The sequence below is a fragment of the Chiloscyllium punctatum genome, chromosome 49, assembly GCF_047496795.1.
Source record: "Chiloscyllium punctatum isolate Juve2018m chromosome 49, sChiPun1.3, whole genome shotgun sequence".
Lineage (NCBI taxonomy): Eukaryota > Metazoa > Chordata > Chondrichthyes > Orectolobiformes > Hemiscylliidae > Chiloscyllium > Chiloscyllium punctatum.
The window spans coordinates 13,536,105-13,549,084 of record NC_092787.1 but is presented as its reverse complement, the minus strand read 5'-3'; the positions used below and the strand labels follow the sequence as shown (position 1 = coordinate 13,549,084).

Genomic DNA, 12,980 nt, shown 5'->3' with positions numbered 1-12,980 from the left:
ATTTATATAAATGATTTGGATGTGAACGTAGGAGGTGTGGTTAGTAAGTTTGCACATGACACTAAAATTGGAGGAGTATTGGACAGTGAAGAAGGCTACCTCAGAACATAGAACATAGAACATAGAAAAATACAGCACAGTACAGGCCCTTCGGCCTTCGATGTTGCGCCGACTGAAGCCTACCTAACCTACATTAGCCCAATAACCTCCAAATGCTTATCCAATGCCCGCTTGAATGACCATAAAGAGGGAGAGTCCACCACTGATTCTGGCAGGGCATTCCATGAACTCACAACCCACTGAGTAAAGAATCTACCCCTAACATCTGTCCAATACCTACCACCCCTTAATTTAAAGCTGTGTCCCCTAGTAACAGCTGACTCCATATGTGGAAAAAGGTTCTCACTGTCAACCTTATCTAAACCCCTAATCATCTTGTACACCTCTATCAAATCTCCCCTAAACCTTCTTTTCTCCAATGAGAACAGCCCCAAGTGCCTCAGCCTTTCCTCCTTTTCAGAGTACAATAGGATCTTGATCAGAAAGGCAAATGGGCCAAGGAGTGGCAGATGGAGTTTAATTTAGATAAATGTGAATTGCTGCATTTTGGAGAGGCAAATCAGGGCAGGACTTGTACACTTAATGGTAAGGTCCTGAGGAGTGTTGCTGAACAAAGAGACTTTGGAGTGCGGGTTCATAATTCCTTGGAAGTGAAGTTGCAGGTGAATAAGATAGTGAAGAAGGCGTTGAGTATGCTTACTTTTATTGGCCAGAGCATTGAGTATAGGAGTTGGGAGGTCACGTTGCAAGTGTACAGGACATTGGTTAGGCCACTTTTGGAATATAATGTGCAATTTTGGTCTCCCTGCTATAGGAAAGATGTTGTGAAACTTGAAAGGGTTCTGAAAAATTTTACAAGGATATTGCCAGGTCAGAGGGTTTGAGCTATAGGGAGAGGCTGAACAGGCTGGGGCTGTTTTCTCTGGGATGTCAGAGGTGGAGGGGTGACCTTTATAAAGGTTTATAAAATCATGAGGGTCATGGATAGGATAAATAGACAAGATCTTTCTCCCAGGTTGGGGGAGTCTAAAACTAAAGGGAATAGGTTTAAAGTGAGAGGGTAGAGATTTAAAAGGGACCTAAGGGGCAACATTTTCATGCAGAGGGTGGTGTGTAGATGGAATTGTACCAGCTTCCACCTGTTCAGAGGAAGTGGTGGAAGTTGGTAAAATTACAACATTAAAAGGCATCTGGATGGGTATATGAATAGGAAGGGTTCTGAGGGATATGGGCCAAATGCTGTCAAATGGGACTAGGTTAGGTTAGGATATCTAGTCAGTATGCTTGAGTTAGAGCAAAGAATCCGTTTCCATGCTGTACATCTCTTTGATTCTGTGTCTCTATGAGTTGCTGTATACATTGGTCTCATGCAAGTTGATATGTGGTCAATTTATTCAAGGCATTGTAAATAAGAACAAAACAGAGAATGCAATGAGACAAGGTTGTTTAGACAATCAATCCTGTGCTTACAGACTATGGACAATATACTAGCCAATTTCCTAAGTGACAACAGGATGTGACGACCACTTCTTATCATTGATGCTTTAGGAGCGCAGTAGGCCATTTAGGCCATTGAGTCTACTCAGCTCTTCAATATGATCAGGCTGATCATCCACTTCAGTACTTCTTTCCTACATTAGCAAAATATTCTTTTCCATCATTAGTATTTGGAAATCTGTCAATTGCAACTTCAAAGATTCTCAGTGACTGAGCTTCCACAGCCCACTGAGATGGAGAATTCCACAGATTTACAAACCAGCAAGTAAAAACAATCTCACCTCATCTCTGTCCTAAATGGCTTCTCCCTTAGGGTGTAGGTTTGCTCGCTGAGCTGTAGGTTTGATATCCAGACGTTTCATTACCAAGCTTCACTTGGAGATCGCTGATGGTGTTACCTAGCCAGGTAATGAAACGTCTGGATATCAAACCTACAGCTCAGCGAGCAAACCAACACCCTAAACCTCAACCTGAGCTACAAACCTTCAAAAGGCTTCTCCCTTAATTTGAAATGGTGTCCCCTGGCTTTAGATGTCCCAACCAGGAAAAACATTTTGCCTGCATTTCTCATATCTGCTCCCTTTAGGTGTTTGGTAGCTCTCACTGAGATCATCTTTCTTTCTTCAAAACTCGCAAGAATACAGGCTCAGCTTTCCCAATCCCACTTCATAGACAGTCACACCATCCTGGAAACGAGTGTGATGAACCTTAGTTGCATTCCCTCTGTGTAATATTATCATTTCAAAGGTAGGGAGATTAAAGCTGCACACAGTACTCCAAGTATAGTCTAACCAATGTTTGACACAATTGAGTAAGACTTCACACCTCCTGTACTCAAATCACCTCATGATAAAGACTACCATTGCTTTAGCGTTTCTAAGAGCTTGTTGAATCTGACTATTAATCTTCAGTGACTTATTGCGAACAACATCCAAGTTCCACTGTGCATCTACCCCCTTACCATTTAAGGAATACTCTGTTTCTTCTATGAAGGTGGATCAACTCTCATTTTTCCAAAATATGTTCCATCTGCCAAGCTCTTGCTCAGTTACCAAATCTGACCAAATCCCCTTGTAGCTGGTTTGCATCTTCCTCACAGCACATATTTCCGCCTCGCCTTCTGTTGCCCACAAACTTGAGAATATTACCTTTGGTCCTCACCAGCAAATCATTGATGTATATAGTGGCTAACTTGGGCCCATGTACTCGTCCTTGTGGTACCCTATTAGTCACAGCCTGTCAATGTGAGAATGAGCAAGGTGTTCCTACTCCCTGTTCTCAGTCTGTTAGGAAATCATTAATCCATACCAGTACATTACCTCCTATCCCATGTGAGTCATAGAGTCATACAGCACAGAAACAGACCCTTCGGTCCAACCAGTCCATGCCAACCATTATTCCCAAACTACTCCCACCTGCTTGCTCCTTGCCCATATCTCCCCAAACCTTTTCTAATCGTGTACTTATCCAATTGTCTTTTAATCATTGGATTGGATTCCCTACAGTGTTGAAACAGACCCTTCGATCCAACAAGTCCACACTGACCCTCTGAAGAGTAACCCACCCAGGCCCATTCCCCTGCCCTATATTTACCCCTGACTAAAGCACCTAACACTATGGGCACTTTAACAATTGTAATTGTACCCATATCCACCACTTCCTTTAGAAGTTCATTCCACACACGAACCACCCATTGTGTAAAAAATTGCTTTAATTTTATGAACTAACCTGCTGTGGGGGGACTTTATCAAAAGTCTTCTGAAGATCCAATTATACTATGTCTACCGACTAACCTTTATCAATGTTGAGCAAAGAGAACAAAGAACAGTACACACAGGAACAGATCCTTTGGCCACCATGTCGGCACTGACACATAATGCCTTTCGAAAGGAAAAACGTTTTGTCTCTATGTGGTCTATTTCCCTCTATTCCCTGCCTATTCATGTCTCTGTCATGACACTTCTTAAATGCTGCTATTGAATCTGTCCCTTATCACCATCTGGGTAAAAACAATCTGCCGCTTACATCTCCTTTAAACTTATCCCCTTTTAGCTTCAATTTATGTCCCCTAGTAATTGACATTTCTACCCCGGGGAAGAACGGCTCCGACTATCCATTCTATTCTGTGCCTCTCATAATTTTGTAAACTTCTATCAGGTCACCTGTCATCCTTCGACGTTCAAGTGAAAACAAACCAAGTTTGTCCAATCTCTCCTCATAGATAATGTCCTCCAAATCAGGCAACAGCCTGGTAAAGCTTCTCTATACTCTCTCCAAAGCCTCCATATCCTCCTGGTAGTGTGGCGACCAGAACTCTACACAATATTCCAAATGTGGCTTAACTAAAGTTTGATGGAGCTGCAACATGACTGTATGCCCCAACCGATGAAGCACCAACTGTTAGTAACATTCTCAAAAAGCTCCAACAGATTCATCAACAGCAATTTCGTGTTCAAAGTTCCTGATGACGGCACCCAATAAATGCCCACTTACCATGTATTTAAGGCCAACAGGTCTGTAGTTGCCCATTTTCTCTCCTTTTTAAATTGGGTGACATTTGGCACCTTCCAATCTGCTGAACCATTCCAGAATCTATAGAAGTTTGGAAGATGACCACTAATGCATTCATTATCAACATATTTCAATAGTCTGGGATGTAGAATGTCATGAGCCCCAGCGGTATATCACTTTGTGGGGCTGAGGAGGTGAGCTATTGTTTCCATGCGTTAGTTTGAGCTAGTGAAAGCAGGCAGGGGGCTGATATTGGTCTTCAGTGGGAAAGTGAAGCAGGCAATGATGAATCAGCAGTTTATCTCACAACCTTGATTCTATTGAAAAGGTTAGAAAATTGATTGATGGATTTGTCACATGTAGAGAGACACAATGAAAAGCGTTATCTTGTGTGCTGTACATACCATACAAAATGCATCAGGGTGGCAGAACAGAGTGCAGAAAACAGTGTTACAGCCACAGAGAAGGTGCAGAGAGAGTGAGAGAGAGAGATGAGAATGAACATTTGAGAAGACCATTCAAAAGCTTGATAACAGCAGGAAAGAAGCTGCTTTTGAATTTGTTTGTATGTGCATTCAAAGTTTAATATCTTCTTCCGAATGGAAGAGGCTGAAAGAGAGCAAAACCGGGGTGGGAGGAGTCTTTGATGATGTTGGTTGCTTTGCTGAGGTAGCAGGTAGTGCAGATGGAGTGAATGGATGGAAGGCTGGTTTGTGTGATGGGCTGGGCTGTGTTCATGACTCTCTGTAGTTTCCTGCAGTCTTGGGAAGAACAAATGCTAAACCAAACTGTGATGCATCCAGATGGGATACTTTCTATGCTGCATCTGTAAAAATTAGTTAGAGACCTTGCGGACATGTCAAGTTTCCTTAGCCTCCTGAGGAAGTAGAGAAATTAAATTGAGATGTAACCTGGCTGACTATTTTCTATCACCAAAGATTAATTTTCTTCCATTGTTCTGTGGAAGCTGTGCTAGATTGATAGCATGCTGATAGCATCGAGTTTTATGGAGAAATTAATTTTGATGATTGCTCGGAGATGCAGATATAAATTTAGATAATTATTCAGATATGCAGGTCCAGGTATCTGATAGGTGTGTAGAGCACATGTGTAATATGGGTGGGAAATGCATTAATAAAATGCAAAATATTGAAGGGAACGTCTTCTCATTTAAACTCGAGAAAGGCTTTAAAGGTATATCACTACTGGGGCAGCGTTTGGCAAACACAGTAGGATGGGATAGAGTCAGGAAGTGAGAGGTGTACACTATAGGATGGGATAGAGTTAGGAAGTGAGAAGTGTACACTATAGGACGCAATACAGCTAGGAAGTGAGAAGTGTACACGATAGGATGGGATAGAGTTAGGACGTGAGGTATATACTATACGATGGGATAGAGACAGGAAGGGAGAGGTATACACTATAGGATAGGGTAGTGTTAAAAAGTGAGAGATGTACACTATTGGATGGGATAACGTCAGGAAGTGAAGGTGTACACTATACAATGGGCTAGAGTCAGGAAATGAGAGGTGTCCACTATAGGATGGGATAGAGTCAGGAAGTGTGAGGTGTACACTACGGGATGGGATAGAGTTAGGAAGGGAGAGGTGTACACTACGGGATGGGATAGAGTTAGGAAGGGAGAGGTGTACACTATCGGATGGGATAGAGTTAGGAAGGGAGAGGTGTACACTATCGGATAGGATAGAGTTAGGAAGTGAGAGGTGTACACTATAGGATGGGATAGAGTCAGGAAGGGAGAGGTGTACACTACAGGATGGGATAGAGTCAGGAAGGGAGAGGTGTACACTACAGGATGGGATAGAGTCAGGAAGGGAGAGGTGTACACTATCGGATGGGATAGAGTCAGGAAGTGAGAGGTGTACACTATCGGATAGGATAGAGTTAGGAAGTGTGAGGTGTACACTACGGGATGGGATAGAGTTAGGAAGGGAGAGGTGTACACTATCGGATAGGATAGAGTTAGGAAGTGTGAGGTGTACACTACGGGATGGGATAGAGTTAGGAAGGGAGAGGTGTACACTATCGGATAGGATAGAGTTAGGAAGTGTGAGGTGTACACTACGGGATGGGATAGAGTTAGGAAGGGAGAGGTGTACACTATCGGATAGGATAGAGTCAGGAAGGGAGAGGTGTACACTATCGGATAGGATAGAGTCAGGAAGGGAGAGGTGTACACTACAGGATGGGATAGAGTCAGGAAGGGAGAGGTGTACACTATCGGATAGGATAGAGTCAGGAAGTGTGAGGTGTACACTACGGGATGGGATAGAGTCAGGAAGGGAGAGGTGTACACTACAGGATGGGATAGAGTTAGGAAGGGAGAGGTGTACACTATCGGATGGGATAGAGTTAGGAAGGGAGAGGTGTATGCAAAAGTATAAAGGTATTCGCTTTAGGCTGCAGCTGACCAGCAATGTGACTGACTGTGCCAAGACATTAACCACGATGTCCTCAGAACAAGTGGCACAGCTCACCCTCTTGCCCTGTGCTCTGCTAGAGCTGTGTTGTAATAGGTGACATGTGTACCACACTGACTTACTATGGCTTCTTCTTCAGCATCACCCAAACCTGGCACCTTGACACCGTTAAGGACAAGGGCACATGCCATGTAACATCATCACCAGCTGCAGGTCCCTCACCCAAGTCAAGCACCACCCTGAATAGGAACCATGTCACCATTCTTCCAGCATCACTGATTCAATTTCCTACAAATCTTCCTGATCAGCACTGAAACCCCACTTTACTTTTAAATAAATTGCTTACAGGTTGTGGGGATTTCTGGCTGGGCCAATCTTTATTGCCTTTGAAGCAAGTGGTGCTCTCAGAGCAGTGGTTAATTGTTGTGGAAGTGGAGATAAGGGTATTCGTGAACTGAATGAGCCCTTATAACAATCAGCGATGATTATACAGTCACCATTAGGCTAGCTTTACAATTCTATATTTTTAAAAACAGTCACCTTTCACTATGGCCCACATGGGCTGAGATTTGAGTCCACATTCCAGGAGGTTAGGCTGATACTCTTGGTTACTAACCCAGTGACATAACCATTATGCTACCACCTCCCCACTTGTATGTGTCCCAAATATTGGCAATAAATATTATCTGGCTGGTGTTGTACTTAACTCTGATTTAATTTTTAAAAATGTTATGAAATTGGCTCCTTACTTTAGTTTCCAGAAAGACTTAACAATGCTGGCAGTTTTATAATGTGGTTAATCAGGCTTTGCTGTACGCATTGGCTCATTTCCCCTGGTTTCTTCTCTTGCTGTCTGACACATTCTGTCTATCTGACATCCCCCCTTTCTCTCCCTCCTGTCCCTCTCTCTCTCTCACACATACACACACATTTTACCTCTTCCTGACCATCTCAATTTCCCTTCTCTATTTTCATCCTTCTAATGTCCAACTCTGTTCATAAACAGAGATTTTCTAGTTCCTTAGTAATAACAACAAAAGCATTATTCCAACATGTATTAAACTAGTTTAGGTGAACTTCCTTCTCTCTTGACATCAACCCCAGTAGTATGATTGTGCATCATGATGTAGGAAAGAGGGTTAATGTGTCAGTTTCCTGTATGTTCTGCTGTTCATTGCAGCAGAAGGGTCAAGCGGTATTTCGCTCAATTATCAAACTCCTTCTTAACATATTTGGATTCTTTAAGATAAGCTTCTGTAACTTTTGATAGAATATTATGTAATGTCAAGGTACTGAATGTACATTTGGATGACACCAGAAGTAAAGTAGAGGTAAATGGTTTTACAAAAGATATATATTGGAAGGATATATTGCAGAGTATGTTATAGACTTGATTTTCACAGGACTAGCAAGAATAAAGCTGTACATGCAGTTTCCTTATTACAGCAAATTGATGTTCAAATCTTGGTTTTAAAAGTTGACACATTTGCAAAAGAATACATTTATTCTGGTGAAAGAAGTGAATGCCACAGATAATCCGTCAATTAGTCCATTGTAATGTTTTCTTGTACCAGACAAGACACAATGAATGGAGTGAAACATTCAGAACGAGTAAAATGGGATTGGAACGCAATGCAAGAAGGGTGCAGTGAGCAATGGAACATTTTTATAATTCTGGTCCTCTCTAGTGACTGCCTGTAAAGGCAGGGATCATACACAGCACTATTCCTGCTGAGTCTCAGCGAGATGCCATGACCTTACCTTCATACAAGTACAGTCAAAATGTCAATCTTGGCCCTCAGTTCACATGCCAGCTGTGGAGCAGTGGAAACTGTGATATTGAATATATTCCAGCCATTCCAAGTGGGTTTTGAGTGTGATTACCAATTCAAGCTCTGATGACATTCACAAAGATCAGACTGAGGCTGGTCAAGGTTTTTGAAGCTAAATCCTTTCCAAACCAAGTGAACAGACTCACTTTGGTCTTGGACAAACCTTAGAATGGACAAAACCAGCTGCATATACACACCACTTGACCTTAGAGGAACATCAAATGAGGCACGATTTAACAGGCAGCTGCCACTGTGTGTTTACATAATCATTTTGTTTGCCCTACAGTCTATGATCACTTCATTCTCTTGGAGCAGTTATACCCAATACTCCATCCCAGACTGAGTCTTTGAACAGGCACTGTTTCCAAAACAAGTGTACTTGTCCTTAAGTAAAGAGTTCAAAACTGAACGTGATTGTCCATCTGTGATTTTACTGGTGTCCTTTAAGACTCTAAGGTGTAGACTACCCTGGAACCTGTTAGATTTTAGCTCCATTAATTTTCCTGTTACTTTTTCTCTGTTAATCCTGACTGTTTAAGGTTTCTCCCTTCCTATTGTTCCATGCTTTTCTACTATCTTTGGGATTTATGTTTTTGTGAAGCCTGAAATAACTCCACAAAGGCTGGTATTCTGTCACCAGGTCACCCTTTACTTAGACATGGAGAGTCCTTGACTCTGAGCCAGCTCTCAGGGTGAACAGAACCTCTGACACTCCTATTTATTTTTATTTTTTTCTTTTCTCCTTTGCCCACACTACCGCCTAACTGCGGTAGTGCTTATTTTTCCCCAGCACCCATGGTGTTTGTGTGCAGGTGTGAGACACGGTGAAAGACACAAGGTGCACGAATCTTTATTCAATTTCCACCACCAGGAAGAAAAGAAACACCCAAGTGGCCAGTGACAAGCAGTGCCCTTCACATCAAAGGGCAACGCTGCGTGAAAACTCCTGTTTATATGTGTCAGCCAGGGCTCTCTGATTGGACCAGATTAACAGTCCCAATCAGGGAACTCATATCCTATGAGGTCCACCCGGCTGATCTTGTTATAATCACGACAAAGACAGATGCCATATTCTTATTTAAAGCTGTTGCACTTTGATTCTTTCCTATTGGTAGACTCAAGTTCCATCCTCTAAGACACTAATGCTCACTTTTGCAACTTGTCGTTTTATAAACTTGTGGAAACTTTTATTGTCTTTTTATATTTCTGGGTAGTTTTCTCCCATCCTCCGACCACTGCTTTCTGTAATCATCCCTTGCCTGGTTTCTAAAATGTTTCCAATTTTCCGGCCTGCCACGAACCTTCCTGGCACTGTCTACCTTTCCATTTGATTTGACGCTGCCCTAAGTTCGTCAGTTAACCACAGATAGTGCACCCTTCTCAGAAGAAACACCTACTGGAAATGTCTGATGCTGCTTTTGTGCAGTCTTAGCTTTTAACCTGTTTTCCCATGCTGCGTTGTTCAGTGTCTACCCAAGGGGCAGAGATACTGGCTGTTGTGTCAGAGACGGGGCACAAAGAGAGTGTATTGCTGGAGAGCAAAGTGAAACCAGAGTGACAGCAAACAGGAGATGCAGCTCTTGTCCCAGTTATCATTACCCTGTGTGATGCCAATCAGTGCAACGTGGGAGCGAGTTTGTTCAATTAGAACTCACCAAACTGCCTGTTGTGTTAAAGAACACTGATGCATCTCAACTTGCTGCCTTCAAATGTGCCAATTTAAAATTTGCTGTTCCAGTTTGAATCAAGCTGCTTATATTTCTCCTGTGTCCTTTTCGTTTCTCTTTTCAGTTCATCAGAACTATGTCGGTACAGACACAGAAAGGAATCCTTTCTTTCTTTCGGTTGTCCTTTCTGACCAAAACAATCAGCGTGTGCCACAATACCGTGCGATCCTCTGGAAAAAAACAGTAAGTCGTGATTGGTTCACCTTCCTTACGCGGGTTTGTCAGAATTGTGTGTTTATGGTCATTTTTTTAAAATCGCAAAGCCACTTTTGGAGGAAGGCCTTTATCGCTGCAAGTACATTTCAGATTCTCCTTAAATTGAAGTGATCGCTTTGCAAGGTGATGTTCTGAGAGAATTAAATCCTGGTACCCTGGACAACTTAAAATTTCAAGGTAGCTCCATCTCATAAAGCTGCATTCTCATCACAAACCATTTTCAGATCTTTATACACCAGCCTCCACCTTAGGGTCAATGTGGTGGACGTGACCTTAGAAGATGACATCAGGAAAGATATACAGGGGAACTGCGATTATCCGAATGAGATGGGCGGGCACTGTTTAGTTTGGTTGATCGATTATTCGGTTAATCAATTAAATGCCTTTCCTTTGGGGCTCGGAGTTCTTGAAGTCTGCTCCCCGTTCAGGAGGTAAAACAGCATCACAGCGCACGAGACCCCGCCCCTAACACCGCTCCCAGAACCCTGTCCAACCCCCCCCCCCCACACCCACACTCCCCCCGTCCAACCCTGTCCAACCTCGCCCCCCCACCCCCGTGGGGGGAGAGAGAGAGAGAGAGAGCAGGAGGTCAGTCATTTGGAGACAGTGCCTGTTTAATCACTGTAAATGAAAGAAGCGATCAGTGGTGGAAACACGTCTTTGATGTAATGTATCTATCGGGACCTCGAGGTCTCCTTCAGATAATCCGATTTTCAGATAATTGGTAGTCGGATATTCGAAGTTCCTCTGTAAAGGCATTTAAGATACAAAGGGAGGAGATAATTGATGAACAAGCCAAACTTAGAAAGAGAGATTTCAAGTGGAAATTTCAAGTGAAGTTTCCATTATATTGAAAAGCAAAAGAGGTCGTGTTGAACTGAAATAGGACTTTGAAGAAAGTGGAGCGGGGGAGGGTCATTCAACTCATTGAGCCCACTGTACCATTCAGTAAGTTCATGGCTGAACTGAGCCTGTGCCTAAGGACACTTTTCTGTCTACCACCTCCAATAATCCTTGGCTCTCTTGTCAATCAAAAATGTGCCTAACTCAGCCTTGACGATATTCAGTGATCCGGCCTCCACAGGTCGCTAAGGGAGAGCATTAATGACACGCCAAGAGAAGAAATTCCTCTGCATCTCTTGAGGTTCCTTTCTGTGTAGAATAGAAAATGGATGGTGGGGGTGGGGGAGTGTGGGCTGGGGTTGGGGGTGGTGAGGTTACCATAGCAGAAGTCTTCAGGGTAATAAACAGGATCGATGGGATAGAGGTTAGGAAGGGTGTTCCATTTCAGACAGGCCCAGAAACAGGCCCAAAAGTGAAATGCTGTGGAGGCTGGCAATCTGTAATGAAGGCGAAAACCTCGAGAAATTTTCAGCAGCTCAGGGAGTGCCTTGGATAGAAATAGAGTTAACATTGAACATGATGACAGGTCACCGAGAACCAGGGAACAGTGCGTACAAAGTGGTCGTGTTTAAGTCCAGCTTTGGTTCGAATGTTTAGAATGTGCAGTGACCAAGGTGAATAGAAAAGATGCATTGCGTGGGATTCTGAATAAACACATGAAAGGAAGACGACAAAAGGATAACTTGGCAATGTTAAATGGGTGGAAGGAGGCTTGTAACCAGCATTAACATGGGTCTGAACCTGAGGGGTCTGCAACGCTATCTAACATCGGGCTAGTATCTGAAGAGATTATATCACTTTTCAATGGGCCATTTTGCCAATTTTAGACTAACTATACACTTGGAGATTTAAGTTCTAACAACATGTTCCCATGCTTTCCCATAAACAAGGTGCCGAGGAACACTAAATCATTTGTCAATGACTCGATTGAGAGAAATACTGGCAGGAGCTGCCCAGGAAACGATAATTCTTTAAATTGTTTATGTTTGTTTTCAAAGTGAGACTCTAATTAAACAAGCAGGTCCTTCTTTGATTTGTAAACGGTGGTTTTACAAAGCTCTCAGGGTTTGAGTTCAAACAAGGCTCAGCGAGGGTTGATGCTCCTGCTAGTTCCCATGCCAGGCCCCAGCACTGTTGCTCAAAGGGATGTGTTTTGACACTGTGGTTAGGAGCAGCTGTTTCCCAACTGTGTGCTTCTGTGTCTCTCTCTGTGTCTGTGTGTGTGTGCGTGTGTTTATGTGTGACTTTGTGTGTCTATGTGTGACTGTAAGTGGGTGGGTGTGTCTGTGTGTGCACCTGTGTGTCTCTGTATATGTGTGTCTTTCTCTATGTGTGAGTGTCTCTGTGTATGTGTCTCTGTGTGAAGTCAGCTAATCCTTCTCCATCCTCAGTACCTTCCATCAGTTTGTGCTGTCACAGCTTTTTACTGCATCCTGCTCTCTGTGACAGTAAAATCCTTGTCAGATTTATTATGTTCTGGTTTCTTAGAATCTGACAGAGGTCGTTATTGTTAAAACACCTCACTGACTATGAGTGATTTAAAATACTGGTACAGAACCTTAAGTGATGATTAATTGAGCAGTTAGTCTTTCATAAATGTATTTGATATCTTTATATGAAATTGTGTCCTCTGTTGATAGGGGAGTAAGGGGAGCACTGTGCCCCATTATTGCTCCATTAGTTTTTTGGAATTGAAGTGGGTCAATGCTGTTAAGGTACAGATCAGCTGTAATGTAATTACCTGGCAGTACAGTGGCTGAATAGCTCACCCTTTCACAAAGAGTCTGAGATTG

The 12,980-nt window shown here is 42.9% G+C and overlaps 1 protein-coding gene across 9 annotated transcripts in view; it reads left to right on the top strand.

Annotated features, from left to right (window-relative positions):
• The window catches only part of garnl3 (GTPase activating Rap/RanGAP domain like 3), a 443,924-nt gene that overhangs the window by 270,191 nt on the left and 160,753 nt on the right, over window positions 1-12,980 (top strand). For all 9 annotated transcript variants that reach the window (XM_072565743.1, XM_072565740.1, XM_072565739.1 and 6 more), the window contains one exon: window positions 10,133-10,251. In XM_072565743.1, coding sequence (XP_072421844.1) covers window positions 10,133-10,251 — 119 coding nt within the window. The remainder of the gene's footprint in view (window positions 1-10,132; window positions 10,252-12,980) is intronic.